Here is a 20960-nt window from a genome sequence, read left to right on the forward strand (position 1 = left end):
TGATTTCTTTGTTGTTTCTATTCGTTTATTGCCCAAAAAATATATTTGTTTTTTCTCTCAATTACTGTACTTACCCATGTATCATACCTGTCACAATATCCTATGTTTTCTCCCTTGGGCAGCTGAGCTCACAATGGTCCATCCCTATCTCCCCATGCCTTGACTGGGAAAAAGTACTAGAACGTATGTATCATGCCACTATCTTGTATTATAGTCCAGCCCCAAGTACATAAAAGGAAAATGTCCAAGCACGAGTATAACTGCTAGCTAAATCCATTCGCTATATCAGAAAACAAAAAAAAAAGTATCCTAAATTTATTGACCACCATGAGTACCAACAGAAACTAAACCCCCGGATCAAGGCAAGAACGCCACCCAGCCTCATCATCCTATGCCAACTCGCTCGTCTTCTCGCCATGGTGTCCAAAAGAAAAAAGGCCCTTCTTTTTGCCTTGTTTATCAGGGTCGTATTTTTCCTTCCAAATCCTGTGAAGTAGAAAAAAAAAAGAGAGTCAGTAAGTTGGAACACAAGATGCGCATGCACGATGCGTTTGCGATACTTTGGGATCTCCAGTGGTTAGCCTTGGCCAGGCACGCTATCATTATTCACCATTGCAGGTGATATGAAGCAGGGAGTCTGGGAGTCTCGTGTCTTAAGCTCTGATGTGACAATCCTTCATAAATATGCAAGATCCCGTCCGCTGTCAAATACCATAATGCGGAACGACAACACTAGTAAGAGGTGACAGATGATAGTTGCGTCACAAGACCCAAAGACCTGAAGCTTAATGACACTACTTGATCCTTTGTAGCAAGTTGGAGGTATCAAATTCGCTGAACTGATAAACTCCCATGGAAATGTGAGGCAGCTATGCATAAGCGCTCTAGACTGATATTGTCACGGGTATATATCGGACCCGAGGGTTAAGCAGTGAGACGGGAAGGGAGCGAGGTGCATAAACAGGTGTACCTGTAGATGCAGTGGTATTAACCCGAGGATATGAGTCGCGGTTGGGCAGATGCTAGAAAATATGCAATAGCCCAACAGGAAGTGAGTCAGGAGGAACTCCAGTCCAAGGCCAGCCCACTGGGATTCAACAAAGGAACGAGGTAGCATGAACAGGGGTATAAAGAGATAACGTACCACGAGTTTCCCATTGTCTTGTTGCCAGCTTTCTCGGCTAGACGATAGTACTTGGCTGACGCAAACTAGACAGATGAAAGCACCACGTCAGTAAGAGCGTCTCGTGACAAATGTTGTCAGTCAGTGGTAGCGAGCGCCGTGTATAATAGTGTATAATAGGGCGCAAATCTCGATCAAACGTGGGGTCAATGCTGGTACGCAGTTTCATCAAGGAGCGGCAAGCAAAACATGAAGATTCCGTCGCACACGGCGTGGTGTATGCCTTGTAAGCCCCAGCAGTGTCGCACCCAAGGTCATGTCGCATGGCATCTTTGCCAGCATAGCCAACGTAGCTCCGGGTACGCGCAACCAGCGCTTCGGCAGCCCTGCCCGGGTTTCCGGTAGACACGCGCTCCCTGTACCCTCAGGGCTGATTGCCGGAAGACGACCATCGCTTGTCCGAATAGAACAATTCTACCCGCAGGGCGTGTCTGCAGACACTTTATGGTAGCTAACTGACGGATGAAAAGGGGCAGAAAGCAGCGTGTCGTCCCGTACTCAATGCAAGATATCTTGGTGCCCAATCTCGAGGTCCTTGGAATTCAGGCATGTATCCTGCGAGATGGGCAGCAGCCGAGTCGGGACACTACCTAGTTATGGAAATTGCCTGTTTGAGAGGAATACACCGGGGGAGAAGCGGAAGGAGCCCGGAGGGAGTGAAGGACCCGGGGCAGTTCCCGTATCCAAAAAAAAAAAAAAGGCGAAATACATACCTTATCTTTTCGGCACCCAAAGCCCTCCAGATAGCAAAACGCCACTTCGTTCATCGCATCTTCCGCGTCAAAGTATCAGTCTCTACCCGATTTACAAGATTTCTGCAGCCTAACTTACCGGTATCGCCTAAGTTTGCCGCAGTTTCGAAATACTGGATGTCGGACTATATGTCAGTGTATCGCCAAAAGAATGCCACGGCCCTAGCCCCCAAGCTCTCAAGGTATCCAGTTCACGCGCCTAACTATTTGATATGGACACGGCAAGTACTGGAACTCACCTGTTTTGCAGCCACGGGGTCCTGTTCTACGCCCCATCCGTTCCGGAAGCAATTTGCTAGTTCATAGATGGCCAGAACCAGCTCGCCCTTGGCCGGGCCGCCCTGCTTTTTGCCTTCGTTAAGCGCCCGTTGCTCAATGGCCGCAGCGTTGGCAGCCGCTAGACCAAGCGTGCTCACTGCCTGCGCCAAGTCTGGCGTACAGCCCCAGCCATGGCGCAGAGCCAGGCCATACAGCACCTGGCTCAAGGGGTTGTTGGCACCGGCTGGGTTCGCCAGCTTTGCAAAGATGCGGGTGGAATTCGTCAAGTCGCCAGCCTCATGCAGCCGGATAGCCTCCTGGATGTCGGCATCCAGCTCTTTGTTGCTCTGTGGAGCCGGCCACTGGAACGGGTTTGTGGCGTGGACGGGCGAAGGCGCCATGGTACTAGGGGATCCGGGCTGATTGGGGCCCATGGCCAGGATAGTCGCGCGCTTCTCCCACTCCGTCTCGGCATCGGGCCGGCTAGTCTCTATGGCCGGCAGGTTTGCAGGCACGTTGTCGCTGGCGGCGGGGTTGCGCGAGCGGTGCAGCCCCCGCGACAGCCGGCGGCGCGTAGACGCCGACGAGTTGGAGCGCGAGCGGAAGCCGTTGCTGGACGGTCCGCCCTCAGCCGATATGGGCGACAGCAACCCATTGGAGGAGGCGGCCGGCGGTGTGCCCGGGGGGTGCACGGCGGACTGGCTAAAGGTGTCGGTGCGGATGAAGGTGAATTCGGCGCCGGTGTTAACGCGCGAGATGGTAGCAGCATAGTTGCTGTCGGAAACGGCCACGGCATCCTTCTTCTTGATGGCGTCTCGAATGCCCATGTTTGCGTGCTGGGAGGCAGTCTGAAGTGGGATTGGGTGTGGAAAGCAGACGTAGGTTTGGCCTGGAAGAAGCCAAGTCAAGTCTACTTGGACTTCCAGGGGCTCTCTGACGCCGCAACTCAAAGGGAGAGGAATAATTTGTCTCAGGACAAGAAGCAAGATGACGGCCAATTCCAAGCCTGCCAAGGTCCCAAGGCTCGTCTAATAGATTGCTTCAAGGGGGGCAGTATAAGCAAAGAAAAATAAGACAAAGAATGCTACACGACGATAGCCTTTAGACTCCGGCCATGCCCTTTTTTCCTCTTCTGTCTGGTTCTCTTATGCGGCCACCTTTGAAGACGGCGCCAAAGGACAACATGTAAAACACTGAAAAAATACGACCCCAACGAGCCCTTGTCCTAGGATTCCATAGCACCAACATCAGGCAGTCACTTGAACCCATGAGCTCTGCACCTTGGGCTGTGCTGCTGACCTCGTCTCGTAGCCCGGCTCACGACGACGCTCCTAACCAGGACATCCACTGCCTCGCATCGTCTCTCCTGTCCTCCCCTCGGCAGCCACAGCCCCGGGAAGCTGGGCTTTCTGGCGATGCGTGCATGCGTAGAGCAGAGTCTGATTGGCCGCTCCAGGACGTCGGGGGCTGTGTTGTCGGTCTGTCAGTCTGGCCCCCGCTGTGAGAGCCAGCAAGCGGCATTCGTGACAGGCGGGGAGCACCGCACGCCGGCAGGCTGTGCCATGTCAGTTGCAAGTCGTACAGAGCCGCAGGAAGCGCAGAAAAAGTGCCCGTTGCGGTCGCAGAAAGCCGCCGGTTATCCGTCGTTGTGGCCCGCTTCACTCCAGGCGTCTGTCAGCATAGCTACAGGCCCAGTGCAGGAGGCCACAGAACAGGTGGCACCGCTAAACAAACATAGATCCCCCCACACTACTGGTCTACAGGGCCTGCTTTACAGGCCTCACAGGGTCTAAAGGTCACTGGTCATATTCACTAATAAATCCGGATCCTGGCCAAGTCCCAGGAACTTCATGAAAGCATAAGCACACAAACAAGCCACCGCATCAGCCACAGCCATGCCCTCCTACCATTTCTAAGCCTTGGACGGCACGGGAATCTGCCCTTGGATCTCGGCCAGCTCCATCTGGTCCTCCTCCTCTTCCTCTTCCTCTTCCTCTTCCTCGGACTCATCGCACAGCTCGTCGTCCTCGTCAAACCCCGTCTCGACACCGGCTAGCTTCAGCCTCCGCCGTAGCTCGTCTCTCTGCTCGTCCTGCCACCGGATTAGCGCTGCCGGCGCATGCACCTTGAAGCCGTACACGCGGGGAACATAGCGTTCCGTGCTCTTTATCGGCATCAGCGGCGGGTAGACCTGGAAGAAAATGTTGTGGAACGACGTGCCAAAAAAGGCTCCGTCTAGGCTGGCGTGGCGCGACGACTTGGGGTTGTAAACGTCCTCACACCGCGCGCAGTACAGTTTCACCGCCTTCTGGCCGGGAATATCGGCCATGCCCATGGGCAGCAAGGGCTGGCCCTCGCACATGATGCGCGGGCACTTGCCAAAGTCCGATCTCTTGTACTTTTCAAGCTGTATGTCATGCAAAGTCCTCATTAGCGTTTCCGTAGCAAAGGACAAAAGAACCCGGCACCTTGCACACTCCACTCACCATCTTGCCCAAGCCGCGGGTCGTCACAATGAAGCGGGCATGTATCAACCCGTAGAGCTGGCGGGCCGACTTCTCAATGGCATCGCGCATGTCATCGTCGCACTCTAGGTCAAAAATATCTGTGATCAGGTCCATAGCATATTGGTAGTATTGAACCTCGCCGCTGAGGCCTGTGAGATTGAACCGGTCCGTCAGGTACTCCTCGTCAATTTCGCAAAAGTACTCGTGGCCACGCATAGAAATGAACTAGATGGCAGTGAGTTAGCAGGTGTCTGGTAAAATAAAAGGCCACGCACACGATAATACTCACCCAGTCTCGCCAGTAATTGGTGTACTCGCTGTCGGAGTCGCTCACAAAGTCGTCCATCATCTTGATAATATGCAGTCTGCAGGACTCGTGATGAATGCTAGATCGGGTTGTTCCGTTGCTCTCCGGGTTCGCCTCTATGCAACGGTGCTGTCGTTGGCTTCAGATCCTAGAATCCAGGCTCAATGGCACGTCGTATCCCGCACTGCTGCTTTTTCTGATTCCAGAGGTCGGTCGAGTCTTGCAGTATCCTGCCACAAGTGATTCCCGGGGCTCCGTCTCGGTAGTATGGCGCGCAGACACCTTTAAATAAGTTTCGGGCTGGATCGGTGCGCCCCTCGCAAGCTTTTATGGAGGAGGGGAGGAGAGGACAAGATAAAGATGCACAAAAAGAAAAGCACGGCGGACTGAGGCGGCAAGACAGCGAAGAGCCAGATAGCAGGCAAGATAAAACGAAGAATATTACAGGAGGCAAAAGAGTTGACGATGGACAGGAAGCGGAGATGCCGGTTATTCGCAGGTCTACGCCTCAGATTAGAGACAATTTAATTCAACCAAATAAAAGAAAACCCGAAGATCGCTGCAACTTTGTCGTCGTGGTCGCTGATGGACTTCGCTGTGGTGGGGTTTTTTCTCGTCGGCGCCAGACCCAGCCAAAAGGCTGATGAAGCATCTTCAAGAGACCCACTTCAGCCTTGGCCCAGATCTTATCTGCCCGTTATCGCCAGCTTCCTCTGAATTCTCAATATAAATATCTGAAAATCTGCACGCGCAGAGTTTCCATACTAGCCTCGTCCTGCATGGAAAAAGAAGTCCAAAGCTCATGAAATATTCATTGCCTGTTCGGTCTTAAATACCAATCGACCGGCCAGTGTAGTTTGGATTTGAATTAGAATTTGCAGCAACATATAGTAACCCGAACATGGTAACCCTTATTCTTCCCAATCCACTTCATCCGCCTCCTCGACTTGGAGGGCCCCAACACTCTTCTCTACAAGAAAGCTCAGACTAGGCGTCTCGAGAAGAGAACCTGCGCTAGACGCAGCTGATTTGCCTCCATTAGAATTTGAGAACGAGCTGTTTGTTCTCGGGACCGGAAGCTGAAGCTGACTGAGGATACTGCTATCGTCGCCCTGGAAGCCGTTGGAGGCGACCGGCGCGTTAACCAGCTCCATGGCCTCCTGCAAAGTCGAGCCGGACTCATCGAGCGCCGCCAAAAAGCGCGCAAGCTCTTTGCACAGTTCCCAGTCTTCTTCGTGCATGGCGCGAGATAAGACACGTACTGACTGCTCCAGAACAGACTCGAGCTCGTCCAGCGTGTGTAGGATAATGAGGTATCCGCCTGCAGTCTTGACAGAGCCACGCTGAAGAGACTCTTCGAACAACTCCTGTACAGGAGGGAGATAGTCAAAGAGGGTGCGCCATTGACGGACTTCGGTTTTACGTGTGCACTGAAGGACAATGTCCAGATAGTTCTTGAACGAAGAGCAAAGGGACAGGACTCGCGGTAAGATGGCGTCTTCGGGCTTGGGCGACGAGTCAACCTCGTCGTCCAGAACGTGATGCAAAAGAACCTCAAGGGCGTGAGAAAAGTAGGCAAGCTTTTCATATTGTCGGGAAAGTTGCAGTGCCTCTAAAGCCCGTCCTTGCGTGAGATAGTGCCTGAGCACATTCGGAAGAAACAAATGTGTCTAGAATGATTTGTTAGCAAGCATAGACCAGTATATCGAGATGTAACATGATCTGTGAAAGAAACCTACCCGGATAGCAGAACGGAACGCAGAGAAGCCAACGTCTCGTCTCTGAATGAGCTCCGACTCGACACCCAACACCAACCCCTTCCCCACAACCACAGATAAAGGATAAAAGTCCATGGGTAAAGAAACAGACTCGGGTATACTCTTGGTATCACTGGAAGTCACGACGTCCAGCACCCCGTGCAAATCGGGCCACATTTTCATGTAATTACCATCATACAACCAGAGCGACCGCCGCAATAGGACGCTATTGCCCGGGACAGGATCGGTAAACTCTCTTGAGAATCCGGCGGCCGATTCCTCGCGTGTGCTACAGTGGAACTCAACATTCTGCGCTATCACGCGCATGTTGTACTTGTGCTGGCCCTCGCTGCCGACAGACGGCTTGAGCACCACAAGCTTCCCGTCGACGAGAAAAATAACAGTCGCGACAGAGACGTCTTGAGACGGGTCGCCGTCTGAGAGCTGGCTGTCGGGGAGAATCCAGCCGAGGCCGCGCACCCGCGCCGGAGATCTCACGATGCCGTGAAAGGCAATCTGCCCAACCTGCACCAGACTGACTAGCCCATTGGCAGGGACGATCAAAAAGTGGTATAGAACGTTGTCGTAGGTGTACACAAGCAAAGAATCTTCATCTGAGAGCGTTACCAGGACGATAGGCGAATGGATAGACATGGTGAAGAGAACTTGTGAGCTAGCGAGTGCACTGTCTCGTGGGTACAGCCTCAACTCCTGTGATTGGTTACTTTCCACAGCAGCAATCAGCACGTTCTGATACCAGCACATTCCTCCTCGAACCGTAAACTCGCTTTCTTCTGTTGGGTTAGCAAAGGTCTTCCATCTCCCACTGCCTATGCTATAATGGGCTAACCCACGCCGCCCAGCAACAGCAACATAGCGGCCGTCGGGTGAGATGGCAGTACTTTTGATTGGCCATTGGTGGTGCAAATAAGCAGCTGGTATCTTGGTATTATGCCACAAGTATGGTTCGGACGAAATCGAGGCTAGATCCGGCAAGTCATATCCACGATAAACTGATAGGCTGCTCGACATTTGAAGAACGGTTCGAAACACGTTTGACGATGTGTAGCAGCCAGCCATTGCACTCCGAGCCATCTCCAACGACCAAACAATGCCGCTTTTCCGATTCGTAAGCAGGATCTCGGCGCCACCCCCGATCCATGCGGCATCATCGACTCCTTCTAGCCAAGCATCGCCATTGCTATGCGACAGAGAGGAGTTGCTATTAAAGCTATGGGTGCCGTGCTTTCCATAGACACTCCACATGGCCCATCCCTTTCGGAAACCGGCGAAGAGGCAATATCCATCTGGTGAGTATCTCAAGCACGTATTCAGTCCAGAAGTAGTTGAAGATACTGGTGATAGGTGGGTGTGTGATAGGGGAATATTTCCGGAATAGTCTTTAACAGAATACACCCGGATGACGCCATCAGCGCATCCCACAGCAATGAGAGAGAATCTTGCATTTACCACTGCCTTGACAGCACGTTCTCCCGGATTCTGTGGCGTGTGAAAGCAGTGACCGCGGAACAGCTTCTTGAGCTCCGCCGGGTCAATTCCGTCGGTTGAAGTAGGCGGTGGTATCCTCTGCACAGCATAGACTCTTCCGTCAGCCATGACCCATGTGAAGAGGTTCATGGGGCGATCATATGTCATTTCGCATATTGTTGCCTTTTTTTCTGCCCACGGCATTTTCGACACCAATTCCGTGCGAGTCTGCTTTCCGGTGGCATCCGGGGCCCAGAGGATGCACTGCACAGCAGCGGGCTTCCGCGTCGCGACGACCAGTTCGTCCTCGAGAGCGAGGGCGCTTTCAATTCCGGCGTCGATTTTGATGACCATGCGAAAGCGCAAGCTGACATCCTCAATACCAAAACCCTCGCCAGCACCCCAAAGGAATTGGTCGGGCTGGTTTGCTCCTACGCCGCCTGCATTGCTTTGCCGCCGTCGCTGGACATTTGTGTGATTAGGCCAGTGAGCCTTGTAGACTTGGGCTTGGGAGTCCGCGGCCATGGAATACGTAATGAGGTAGCCATTTGTAGTGCGCACGACGAAAATGGCAGAGTCAGGGCGGATAAGCAAGTCGTCGTTCTCGCCGTAGGACTCGATCGAGGTCTCGGAGCGCGCAACCACGCCGAGAATGACGGTGGGCTAGAGGGAGATTTCCAGGTGCAATGTTAGAAAACAGCTAGTCCAGAGAAGCAATGGCACAAGTCTCGCACCTTTGTTTGCCAGACGGTGATGGTACGAGCAGTCACTGTAGCAAATATGTGGCCTGTCCTTGATACCCGTAGTGCGCGGATAGGTTCGTTCAGTGCCACGGTGGTCGTAGGCTGGCTTAGACTCTGCGTCTCGTGGAAGGTTCCGGAGTCGTTGTCATCTGCACTTTCCATCGACTCGACATAAGGAGTACTCGGCGTTAAGGGGGTTGTCGGCAGATTATCATCGCTTCGGTATTGCGACCGAACGCTAGAATTGCTCCGACTGAAATAGGGGGATTGTGCATCGTCGTCGGAGAGCACAATGGCTGAGGGCTGTGCCTGGTTGTTGCTTGTCGCGTAGGCGCGCGCGCAGCCCACAGGCCAATACATGACGGCGACAGAGCTTAGCTAAAGTATGATGTGGCGGAGTGGTATGTAGGACGAAGCAGCCGGGTCTTAAGAGCACTTGAGATCTGCGGTCGGGTCGTGGATTGTTCGGGTATGGGTCTGGGTCGAGCTCTAGGTACAAGGATGATGGAAGAGTTGCACGACGTGATGTGGTTGCTTGAAGGCGCAAGGATATAGTTATAGCCGACTTGGCGAGGGTCGAGAACAGTAGCAGCAGTAGCACTAGCTAGTTATGATAAATCCAAGAGTATCGTATGGACAGGCAGCCTGTAGCTAGACGCAGAAGAAAACGGCGGTGGTCAAAGAGAGAAACGGTGGCCAACACAGTTCTTTCGAAGGCGCAACAAGCGATAAGGACACGGAGTAATATACAGGCGAAGGCGGCGAGGCAGTGGAAACGATCAGCGTTTCTTTGAGCAGGCAGCGCGACGGGGTGGTTGAGGTGGGATGACAGTTGGTGAAGCTGAAGGAGAAGGAGATAATGGAGTTGCGGATGGTCCAGTACATGTATGTATGTACATAGCTAGTTATGTAGTTACATAAGGTAAGAAGGACTAGGACTAACTAGCAACTGATTGCGGCTTGCTGTACGATGCGGGCGTGCATTGTTTTTATGCTCACTTGTTTTATGCACATCTGGCCTGTGCATAAATTATGTACACACATTTATACAGGTGGCTCAGCAACTCCTGGATGCACAAGCTCATATCAGTGTCGCCTGTGCAAAGGTTGACGATTTCCAATCTGCCCTGGTCACAAGAAAGCCACCACAGACCGCAACACACCAGCACCTGAAAACAAACGTGTACGATACAATTTGATGCTGTGTAATGAATTAAGCTGAGGGCTGGTGAGAAGAACTTGGGTCAGGCTCCCTGAAATTTTGGCACCTCCTTTTGGAGGTTTTTCTGTGTTTTTTTCTTATTGTTTTTTTTGGTGGTGGCGCATCCTCTCACACAAAGACTCTCTCTCTCAAAACCCCAACCCTCTCCTCCATATTCAACTATCGTCGCCATCATGTCAAACATCCCGCGGTCACGCCAGAGCCTGTCAAAAGACAGGTTCCCACTTTATTTCGGCAATGCCCGCGTCCAGATGTACCAGGACCATCGAGGACACACGTGAGTATTGCACATCATCTTGACGCTTCAAACCGGACAAATAAGAACCCTAACACATCCATAGTGTCCGGTCCATTGCTTGGAACCCCGTGGGCAATGCCATTGCCACTGGCTCCGCCGACAAGACTCTCCGAGTGTGTGAGTTTCCCAGCGCCAGATGGCAGCAGCGCGATAGAGTAGCAATCCAAGTGCTAACCTTGGCCCAGGGAACCCCGACAGGCCCAACGCGCGCTTCTCAACGGAGCTCAAGGGCCATACGGCGCCCATTGAAAAGGTCGCCTTCAACCCAGTCAAGCAGGCTGAGCTGTGCAGCGTCAGCAATGACGGCACTGTCAAGCTATGGGATGTGCGGAACAATGCCTGTGTGGGCGAGGTCAAAGGCTTGGGCGAGGCGTTTACGCTGGCGTGGGCTCCAGACGGATCCTCGCTGATTGTCGGGAACAAGGTTTGTCTTCTGGCCATGTGTTACCTTGCACCTTGGGGGCGGCCCATGTTTGCTAACCTGTGCACCCATCGCTCGCCATCGCTAGACCGATAAGCTCTTCATCATTCAGCCCGGCCAGCCAACGCCTGTTGCCTCTCACCAGCAGCCTACGCAAACCAACCAGGTGGCATTTTGCTGGAGCGGCAAAAAGGTGTTTGTGACCACGGGCGACGGGAAAACGGGCCTCCTGTCGTACCCAGACCTGGAGCCTCTCCTGATGAACGAATTTGACGATCCGCCCTCGCCATTCAAGCTGTTTGGCCACACGGCATCGTGCCTCACCACGGCACTCCAGCCCGCGGCCAGATATCTTGCTACGGGCGGCTCCGAGTCGCTTATTTCGTTGTGGGACACCAAGGACTGGATCTGCCAGCGCACGCTCACCGGCATGGTAGGCCCGGTGCGGAGTCTTAGTAAGTACTTTCGGCAGTTTGTGGCACATGTGGCTATTCTTGTTCTGCTCTAACCAACTGCGGTTCCAGGTTTCTCGTTTGACAGCAGCTATATCTCTGCAGGAAGTGAAGACGGTAAGCGTGGCAACATATGTTATTTCCCTCTAGGCATCCACTGACAGGGCCAACCAACAGGCAAGGGTGTCCGCATCTGGCACGTCGAATCTGGCGACGAGGTCCATGTCCTGGATACGAAAGATACAGCCAGTGTTGTGGCCTGGGCGCCGCTCCACTATCGGCTGGCGTTTAACGACCATGGGTCTCTCCACATAGCGAGTGTCCCTGAGAGGCGATAGAAATCCAGGGGGGCAAGACTAGTTGGCGGGACTAGCGACAGACAGCGACAGAGCGACATAGCGTTTAGGGTTCGGGGACCTCAAACAGCCCGGACTTGGACACCTTGGACACTTGGACTGCAGAACCGGGGCATGCTGGCGCCCTGTACCTGTGTACATACATTCATTTGTAGCTGCGTCTTGACCATGAACCACGGGCGTTTTCACAGACAGAATAAGCTTTGGCTCCTACGCAAGGAGATGCCGGTGGGCAAGGGTCCAAGAGTAGAAGAGACAAGGGTGCTTCCTGCCTTGCATCAGATACTCATGCCACGCCCCACCTATTTGGCTCTAGTTTCCTTCCACCACCCTAGATGGCGCTGTGCACAATTATGCACCATTCATCAACATACACCATTTTCATTGAATTCAAAGCTATCCACGCCGTCGATGACGCACAACACCATTTGGAAGATATAAATCTCAAGCGTTCGATCGACCTTCCATTGGTCAGTTGCGAGCTTTTTTTTTTTTACGGCTTCAAAAAAAAAGTTTTGTCCATCTTTTGACACTTCTTCTCACTAGTCTCAACAAGCCGTCTTGATCTCCTGCTCCTCGTATTTTGTTTTTTGCAACACCATGCGGCGACCTTGATCAACTGTAAAGACTGTTCCTGACTTGAGTGACTTATTCTTTGAAACCTACCGTAGTTGTGCAGCTCTATTGGCCTTCGTTGTGCGGCTGAGGTCTCTTTTTGCTTGGAGTAGTTTAGTACATACAATGAGGAATCTGCGGATAAATCGTCTGGTATCATATCCAGGGTCATCGCTAACACTGTTGAAGCCGATGACCTCTCCATCAGAACGTAGTTTGCAGCATCTGAAGTAACTCTAACTGCACGGAAAAACTGGCATTATAAAGCTAATTGTGCACAGCACCACCTAGGGCGGTGAAAGGAAACTGGAGTCAAAATAGGTGGGGCGTAGCACAAGCAGAACGCAATCAGCCAATCTGCAACAAAGGCCCCCCCCCTTGTTGAAACCCTAATCTAAGGACAGTTCGTCCAAGCCCAGCAACCCTCATGACAGTAGAACTATGCAGAAGAACCACAGTAGCATCCAGCCGCCAGATTGGGACAAGCACTCAGCACTGCCGCCGCATTTACACTAGCCAGGCGGGTTTTTTTCACAGCGTGCAGCAAGCCCCATTCCCAATCAATCCCATCCCAATCTCCAAGGCCTTGGTTTCAGATTTGATTTGTTTCTCGTGGCATCGTCTAACAGCCCATAACTAAGAATAACTAACTACATACCTGTGTCAATCTACATCACTATCGCCAGGCCTGGAGAGCTCTTTGACCGCAGCCTGCAATAAATACTTTCTTTTATTTCGCTATTTCTTTTCCCGTGCACCTGAGGAGAAGGCCTTTCGATTTCGACTTGCAGTCTAGGCATGCCAACCTGGCTGCGTGGAACTGAAACAATTTACCCTACTCTGACGCTTCGCTCTTAATTGCTGCCAGCATTTCTTTTTTACTCCTTCACCCCTCGGTCGCTTTCGCCTTTCCCCGTCTGCCGAACCACGTCGCCCATCGCGGTTTGTGCTGCTTCCTTTGCATCAACCAACCAGTCCCAAGTCGCCGACCTCATCCCCCTTCTCGGCCATGTCAGAGTCTGGCCTCCCCGCAGAGCCTGCTGCTTCTGCTGCTGCTTCTGCTGTAACTGAGTCCACACCCGCTGAGAACGACCCCGTCTCAACCACCGCCATCACCTCCTCCACCTCATGTCCAGACACCACTGCCTCTCCTGTCCCCCGTCCCAACAATCTTTTCGTACCAAAGCCGAAGCGTCTAGCCTGTATGATATGCCGCCGTCGGAAGCTTAAATGCGACGGCATCAAACCCAGCTGCAGCACATGTGCGCGGCTAGGTCACACCTGCGCATACGACGAGGTGCGGCGCAAAAGCGGTCCTAAGCGCGGCTATGTAAAAGCGCTAGAGGAGCGATTGAGTGAGTATCCGATTCGCCGCTGTCGTCGCTATCCATAATATCCGCATGTCCGTGATGCTGACTGTTCAACTCCCCGTCCCCTCTTCTCTGATCCATAGAACAAGTCGAGACCCTCCTTAAAACACAAGAGCCCCCAACTGCCATCGAACCAACTGCCGCTTCTCGCCCAACCTCCGACACTGCCTCGACAACCCAACGACCATCTGCCGCATCCTCATCCACATTCAGACCAAACGGCCCGCTGGCCCCGCACAATACCGAGACTGAGTGGTCCTACAAACACAGCTCGCCCCAGTCATCCGCCACAGGCCAAATACCACAGACTCAGTCTGGCGCAACAAGTGGCGATGTTGGCAGGGCTGCCTTCAACCAATCAATACCACAACAGATCCCCGACAGCCGTAAATGGAGCCTCATGGACCTAGGCCTGGAAGAGCCGTTGCCACTTCAGGAGGCCATCGATGACCTGTATGTCTCATCCCTTGATCTTTGCCTGTCGGTGATCGTCGCTCGCTCACAAAGACTAACTGCATCGCTAGACACAAAATCTTCTTCGACAAGGTGCACCCGTCCATGCCCATGATTCACAAGCATCGATACATGGCTGCCATGAGCCTGTAAGCACCCGTGCCAGCAACACCGTTGCACGCAAATACACCCCCTAACTAACATCTCCATCATGCAGAGCACCCGCCCAGCGACCGCCAATAGCCCTCCGCTATGCAATCTGGACTCTAGCCAGCTGCGTCACCGAAAAATACATGGCTATGAAGGACATCTTCTACCACCGCGCGCGAAAATACGTCGAGAGTGATTATCTCAAGGGCTTTGGCGAACAAGTTATTTCACTCGCTCATGCGCAAGCCCATGTGCTTATTGCCTCGTACGAGTTCAAAATGATGCACTTCCCCCGAGCTTGGATGAGCACCGGCTCGGCTGTGCGACTGTGTCAAATGTGAGTTGCACTCGCAAAGTGAATCACGTGTTGGATGCTTGGCGACTAACGCCGAGGATTCACTCGGTGTTACAACCTATTCAGTGACAGGCGCTAACCCTTGCATCAGGATCGGCCTCAACCGCCTTGACGGCAGCGGCCTCGACGTTAAGCAATGTTTACCACCACCGCGGGACTGGACCGAACATGAAGAGCGTCGGCGTACGTTTTGGATGGCCTTTTGCGAAGACCGCTACGCCAGCATTGGCACGGGCTGGCCCATGACCATTGACGAACGCGACATCTCCACGAATCTTCCTTCCTCCGAGGAGGCTTTTGAAATGAGCAAGCCTGAACGAACAACCACTCTCAAAGAAGCCATGACGTCTGCGGGTGCTGCCAAGCTGTCTTCGCTCGGTAGCGTTGTGCTGTCTAGTTCCATGTTTGGCCGAAACCTCATCCACCTCCATCGTCCAGACCCCGAGGACCGCGACCATGATCTCAACGGCGAATTCTGGAAGAGACATCGCCACATGGACGGCATTCTGCTCAACACCTTGGTGTCCCTGCCACTAAATCTCAAGCTTCCAGAGGGTTTGACGACGCCAAATGTCGTATTTGTGCACATGAGCATCCACACATCCACCATTTGTCTACACCAAGCAGCCATCTTCAAAGCCGACAACTACAATCTACCAGCCAACGTCGGCATGGAAAGTAAGATTCGCTGCATCACAGCAGCTAATGAAATCACCCAAATCATGCGCATGATCGCCCACATGGATCTGTCATCTGTAAGTTTTACTCGTCCACAGTTTCGTCGCTCTTTGGCCCGGATTTTAATTTATCATTTTTAGATGAACGCCTTTGTTGCGTTTTGTTTATATGTTGCGGCGCGTGTCTTTGTACAATACCTCAAGAGCCAGCCTGAGGATACACAAGTATCTGACTCACTGCGTTTCCTCCTCGGCGCCATGGGCGCCTTGAGACGTTTGAATCCGTTGACGGAATCGTTCCTGGTGCAGCTAGACGTCGACTTGGATGCGCTCATGTCACGAAATCCTGGACTCCAGAATGCCTTCCCCAGAGTTTCTGAACTGGTATGTTTTTGCTCCATTCTATATTCGATGTACATCACCAGGCCCACAATGTGCTGACCCAAATGTCTAGTCTCCATCACATCCCTTGAACACAAATACTGCCCGAAGGCCAATTGATAGACCCTCGTCCTCACAACTACGTTCCGGTATACATAGCTACTCGAACGAAGGTCGATTCATGCGACAAATGGAAGAAAAGATAAGCGCCGCCCAAACCCCCAATATCAACCACCTGTCCCCGGCATCCGACCATACACCCAGTAGGCCGTCAATGCCTCCGACATCCAACACAATGCTTGCCACTCAATGGCTGAGTGTAACCGGTCAATCAAACCCCGCTCTGCCCATGACTTCGGCCATGACAATGTCGCCGCACTCAGGGGCATCGGTGATTGGTGGCGCGGGCGGGAGTGTTGGGGGCGGCGACAGCGTACCCGATGTGATTGATATGACCATGTCCAACCATGACACGCCATCAGCCAGCAACAGGCCAACACCCAACTCGATTTCCTCTGAGCATCTTCCACCGGACCCACAGCAACAGCACCCCCTTCACACATCGCGCCCCATCCATTCGCAATCAACTTCATTAAACAATTCTAATGGCGGCGGTTCGGGCCATACATCGTTCAATACGACGCCGGTGTCGCAAGACCAAATGCCCGGTAATGGAGCCCCGTACACCTCTGGGTCGAGTCTATTTGGCATGTCACCGTCGGTAACGACAGATTGCTATAATCCCGATGCAACCAGCGACCCCAATTTTGTGCACAATTGGCCCGAGGTTACACAGAACGCGGCAATGACACCTATTGCGGAGGGTGTATTGAGGACGTTTATGAATCTAGTGCCAATGGATGCCATGGACCTATCGAATTGGGACCAGCACATGCAGTAAGCAAAGAAGGGAGGCAGACGATCTGAAGGATACCTTTGAGCCATGTCATCATTAGCATATACTTTACACTCTACTCATCATTTTTTGAATACCCGGAAATCAGCGTTGCTTTTTCTTTTTTATCAAGACTAGTTACATGTGGCTGTCGAGCTGTATGCTCCCGATGGCCTGTGGACTGTTTGAATACGTTGTTACATTGTCATTTTTGAGGTGGTTTTGTGAAAACTAAGAGTCTATTTGGTGGCGAACATGATGTGATTTTTCTTCTTTCTGTCCAGGGAAAGGGAGGGAGGAAGGATGTGGTTTTAATGAAAAACAGCCAGTGAGATCTGCAAATTGTGTACAGCTAGGAAGGGTTGGCTGTGGAAGGAGACGAGAACAGTTTTCAAGGGTCGACATGGACAAGAACAGGTATGGGGGCGGAATATGGTATCGAGAGAAGTCATTTCGTGGAGGATCGTAACTGGGTGTGAAGGAGGAGTCAAGGTGAGGGAGAGTGGAGAACTTTGAATTAGGCAGTGGCCTCTTCGCTCTGCTTCACGCTGTACGACGTAAGGAACTCGGGGTCGTTTTCAATCTCTTCCTTGATCTAGAACGGTGAATCTTTTGTTAGCATGGGCTGTCTCGACAGCAGTTGGAAGCCAGCATCGGGCAAACTTACAATGTCTAGACCACCCACAAGCTCGCCGTCAATCCAGAGCTGGGGGTAGGTCGGCCAGTCGGCATACTCCTTGAGGCCCTGGCGCACCTCGTCGTCGGCCAGGATGTTGAAGAAGCCGTACTTGACTGACTTTTCTCGTAGTAGCGCGACGAGTTGGCGCGAGAAGCCGCACTGCGGTGAGCTCGGGGTGCCCTTCATGAACAACATCACGGGCGCCGCCTTGACCAGGTCCTTCAAGCGTGCAAACAGCTCCTCCTTGGTCTTGACGGGGTCGACGGGCTCCTCGGCGGTCTCGGCGGCTTCGCCGTTGGCCGGGGCTTCGGCGCCGCTTTGCGCGGTGGCAGCAGCGGGGGCCGCAGTAGTAGTAGACGAAGTAGTAGTAGTAGCGGCAGCGTGCTTCTCAATAGCAGCGCGCACGCGGGCGGCGCTGCTGCCGCTGACGCTCTCGAGCACAGTGCCGTCGCGCACAAGCACAATGAAGGGCACAGCAGTCACGTCAAACTGCTCGCTGATGTCACTCAGCTCCTCGGCGTTGATGCTGACCCACGAGCTGGATGCAGGCGGGTATTCGCTGGCGAGGGTCTCGATGACGACGGCCATCTGCTTGCAAGGGGCGGCCCAGGGCGCGTGGAACGAGACGACGAGCAGCGATGACGGCGGCACGGAGGCGAGGTGTGCGTCCCAGGCTTCCTGGGTGGTAATCTCAATCACCTTGGACATGGTGGCGGGGGTAGATCGGCCGGGGCTGTGAGATGGTGGGGGGGTTGTGTGAGGTGAGCGGGAGGTGGAAGACCAGCGGGAGATTGGGTTGTGGTTGTGATATTGCCGTTGTGATGGCGATGGCGATGGCGATGGCGATGGCGATGGCAATGGCGGGGTAGTGGGGACGGTGAAATTGAGGGTCAAAATTCAAATCCAGCAAGAAAATTGGATGAGAAGGGCGTGAGACGCAGACTCATCAAAACGAGCACTGGGGGGATTTTCCGGCACGGCAAAAAAAAGAACAGAACAGTGGTCCAGAATGCTACAGCACAGCACAGCACAGATTGATAACAAGAGAGAAAAGAAGACAGGACCAAGAAAGAAAAAGAGAGCAACCTATGTACAACAGAATTCAATTTCCTTCGTCTTTTTCTTCCAGTGACGCCACTGATTTGCACCCGTGATGGCGCAATTTTGCAAGAAAGCAACACACCTCATTGGTTGGGTTGGCTCCAGGCTCTTTGCCAACGCTAACGGCCACTGATGTTCCAGTGGTCTCAGGGCGGCAGCGGTGATGGCTGGCCACTGAAAATACAGCCAAAGCTACTCGGAGAATCTCTTTATCAGATCCTGTGGGAACCCTGCCGTCTCTAGAGGCTGGGATAGGGGCCCTTGGCACTTGCATAACTACAACTTTGTTTGTTCTGCTGCGGCGATTTATCGATACCAGCACCGGTCCGAGCCCCACAGCCCACTACAGCCCACTGTAACCACCATCATCACCACCAGAACAGGCTTCACTTTCCCACCTCCATAGCCCTGTCTCCGACTCACACCACACTCACACCCAACGCCCACCACCATGCCCGCCCCTACGCCGCTCGAGGTCACGACCAAGGCCGTCACCCGCCTCGTCAAGGAAGAAAAGTCCTACCACATCGAGCTAGTCAGCCAGCTAGCCCGCCTGGACAAGCTGAAGAGCGAGGCGGCCACCACCACCGACGAGAACCACAGCTATATCCTGAAGCAGGAGGTGAGTCTCCCGCATCCCGAGGCACAGTGTTCACGTTCTGATGTCCTCCGCTGACTAACGCGTGCTGCTACTCCCCCGCAGGAAACCGCCATCGAGGAAACTCGCGCCGTCTTCCAGCCGCTTCGTATCCGCATTGCTGCCGCTGTCGAGAAGCTCGTAGCCCAGATTTCCGACTCCGAGGCTTCGGCTACCCCCGAGCAGCTGACTGCTGCTAACGACGCCGTGGCACAGGGCCGTGCTGTCATGGAGCAGGCGGTCAAGGATTCTGAGCTTGTTTCTTCCTAGAGCATATCCCCAAAAGCAGAGTTGCACACCGAGGACAGGACTATACCCATTATTCATAATCAATAACTATTGTAATGCCTGGCCATCGCATCTCCACGTAACCGCGGTGCCAATGGTTGCTAAAATCTCTAGGTACTGGTTATAAACATGTGCATTCAATGCATGTGCCTGTGTGTTAGAGTTGGGGACATGTACAACAAGATGAACCTCAGACTCGAGCAATGAAAACAAAAGTAATGACGCCATGCTGTAACCAAAGTAAAAGCGAACCAGAAAAATCACAAGCTCCTAAAACGCCAAATCCCGCCAAGATCGCATCGTCAAGGTCTGACGAGTCTGAATCACCTGTCCATCTCCATATCCTCCCGTGATGGCCCGTTCGTTACTATCCGCGGCACATCGGACAAGCTGTTTCTCTGAGACGTAATATCATCCATCTCCACGTCCTCGCCCTCTTCGATTTCACCGTCATCGTCGTCATCATCATCCTGCTCGCCCTCCTCGCTGCTCTCATCGGAGACATGGCGGGCAGAGTGCGTTGAACCACGGCTCAAGCTGCGTGATCTGCTAACCTGGCTGCGCAAAGTCGACCCAAGACGGTCCTTATCCTTGGCGCCTTCTCCGCCATCTGGAGCCGCGGCGGCATCAGAATCGCCCCTCGGCAAATCAAGCCGCGGCGTAGCACTTCGGCTCCCCGGGCCAGGCCGGGGCGTACCAGCTGACGCTTCAACCGTCTCATCCTCGTCCTCCACCATGCCCTGTCTGCGATCAACTTCGTCGGCCTCGTCACGGATCTGAGCACGCAACAGCATGCCCTCCTCCATGATGCGGTTGAACTGATCGCGGCGTTCGCGCCACGTCTCTGCATATGTCTCGCGCTCGCGCTCTAACTCGGCGCACTCTTCCTCGAGCTTTTTGAGGTTGGCGAGCTGGTCGGTACGCGGCCGCAGCAGCCGGTTCGCATTGATCTTGTCCGCGAGATCGTCGAACCGCTTGCGCTTGCTCAGCGTGTTCCTGGCTTCGTCGAGCTTTTCGCGCAGGACCGTGTTTTCGTCGCGCGCGGCCTGGCATTCGTCGAGAATCCGCTGTTTGTCGGCTTCGTAGCGGTCGCGTTCGCGGATATTCGCATCAAAGAGAAACTGGAGGCGCGAAAGAGAAGAGTCGAAGATTGAAAAGTCAGTCGTCAGGTCCTCCTTCAAAAACTCGAGTGTCCGTTGTTGGTTGGGCCGCTCTTCGGCTGTGGAAGTATTAGCCACAGAGGTGACGAGTGATCGGAGACGCTTTGTGACTCGCTTGAAAGGGCGTTCTTCGACATTGAGCAATCTGCTCTTGTGCAGCTCTTGTTCGGACCGATCGTCCAATACGCCCCAAGTATCCATGGCGGGAGTCGGTCGAGTCGGGTTTGGGTCTTGAGCGAGATCAGCGAAGTGGAAAATAAGGAGGAAAATGGCGCGAATAAGAGATCCAATATACGACTTGTGCGGAATGAAGAGACCACAGCGACACTATGAAGCTCGCAAAAAGCTGACCGAGAGGCGCAACAAGAGCGTGGATTCTGTATGTACCGAGCACTGAAGGTTGAGGCTTTCACCGAATCTTTTCCTTAATGCCTTTACCAGCCTTGCACCGCCTG

At 53.3% G+C, this 20960-nt stretch overlaps 8 protein-coding genes across 8 annotated transcripts; 3 read left to right on the plus strand and 5 right to left on the minus strand.

Annotated features, from left to right (window-relative positions):
* Nucleotides 1–389: 389 nt before the first annotated feature.
* On the minus strand, nucleotides 390–3020 carry BROUX77_001713 (uncharacterized protein; the record flags this gene model as incomplete). The annotated part of the gene is made up of 5 exons (XM_073746173.1): nucleotides 390–486; nucleotides 1145–1209; nucleotides 1897–1955; nucleotides 2015–2048; nucleotides 2175–3020. The coding sequence occupies 5 exons, from the start codon at nucleotides 3018–3020 to the stop codon at nucleotides 390–392; spliced, it is 1101 nt and encodes a 366-aa protein (XP_073606795.1).
* A 1085-nt stretch (nucleotides 3021–4105) lies between these two features.
* Nucleotides 4106–5049, minus strand: BROUX77_001714 (uncharacterized protein; the record flags this gene model as incomplete). Its single annotated transcript, XM_073746174.1, has 3 exons — nucleotides 4106–4600; nucleotides 4680–4925; nucleotides 4990–5049. 3 exons carry the CDS (start codon nucleotides 5047–5049, stop codon nucleotides 4106–4108), a joined length of 801 nt encoding a protein of 266 aa, XP_073606796.1.
* An 869-nt stretch (nucleotides 5050–5918) lies between these two features.
* Nucleotides 5919–9355, minus strand: BROUX77_001715 (uncharacterized protein; the record flags this gene model as incomplete). The annotated part of the gene is made up of 3 exons (XM_073746175.1): nucleotides 5919–6677; nucleotides 6747–8915; nucleotides 8987–9355. 3 exons carry the CDS (start codon nucleotides 9353–9355, stop codon nucleotides 5919–5921), a joined length of 3297 nt encoding a protein of 1098 aa, XP_073606797.1.
* A 1035-nt stretch (nucleotides 9356–10390) lies between these two features.
* BROUX77_001716 (uncharacterized protein) lies at nucleotides 10391–11726 on the plus strand (the record flags this gene model as incomplete). Its single annotated transcript, XM_073746176.1, has 6 exons — nucleotides 10391–10494; nucleotides 10559–10632; nucleotides 10701–10939; nucleotides 11025–11391; nucleotides 11461–11505; nucleotides 11566–11726. 6 exons carry the CDS (start codon nucleotides 10391–10393, stop codon nucleotides 11724–11726), a joined length of 990 nt encoding a protein of 329 aa, XP_073606798.1.
* A 1642-nt stretch (nucleotides 11727–13368) lies between these two features.
* BROUX77_001717 (uncharacterized protein) lies at nucleotides 13369–16646 on the plus strand (the record flags this gene model as incomplete). Its single annotated transcript, XM_073746177.1, has 7 exons — nucleotides 13369–13714; nucleotides 13813–14182; nucleotides 14254–14331; nucleotides 14400–14669; nucleotides 14779–15442; nucleotides 15506–15748; nucleotides 15819–16646. The coding sequence occupies 7 exons, from the start codon at nucleotides 13369–13371 to the stop codon at nucleotides 16644–16646; spliced, it is 2799 nt and encodes a 932-aa protein (XP_073606799.1).
* Nucleotides 16647–17157: 511 nt separating this feature from the next.
* Nucleotides 17158–18027, minus strand: BROUX77_001718 (uncharacterized protein; the record flags this gene model as incomplete). Its single annotated transcript, XM_073746178.1, has 2 exons — nucleotides 17158–17235; nucleotides 17308–18027. The coding sequence occupies 2 exons, from the start codon at nucleotides 18025–18027 to the stop codon at nucleotides 17158–17160; spliced, it is 798 nt and encodes a 265-aa protein (XP_073606800.1).
* An 844-nt stretch (nucleotides 18028–18871) lies between these two features.
* Nucleotides 18872–19327, plus strand: BROUX77_001719 (uncharacterized protein; the record flags this gene model as incomplete). Its single annotated transcript, XM_073746180.1, has 2 exons — nucleotides 18872–19042; nucleotides 19124–19327. 2 exons carry the CDS (start codon nucleotides 18872–18874, stop codon nucleotides 19325–19327), a joined length of 375 nt encoding a protein of 124 aa, XP_073606801.1.
* Nucleotides 19328–19668: 341 nt separating this feature from the next.
* On the minus strand, nucleotides 19669–20706 carry BROUX77_001720 (uncharacterized protein; the record flags this gene model as incomplete). Its single annotated transcript, XM_073746181.1, has 1 exon — nucleotides 19669–20706. The coding sequence occupies one exon, from the start codon at nucleotides 20704–20706 to the stop codon at nucleotides 19669–19671; it is 1038 nt and encodes a 345-aa protein (XP_073606802.1).
* Nucleotides 20707–20960: the final 254 nt, after the last annotated feature.

The sequence above is a fragment of the Berkeleyomyces rouxiae genome (assembly GCF_048999995.1).
Source record: "Berkeleyomyces rouxiae strain 22BRR77 chromosome Unknown BrBRR77_ptg000002l, whole genome shotgun sequence".
In the NCBI taxonomy this organism is placed as follows: Eukaryota; Fungi; Ascomycota; class Sordariomycetes; order Microascales; family Ceratocystidaceae; genus Berkeleyomyces; species Berkeleyomyces rouxiae.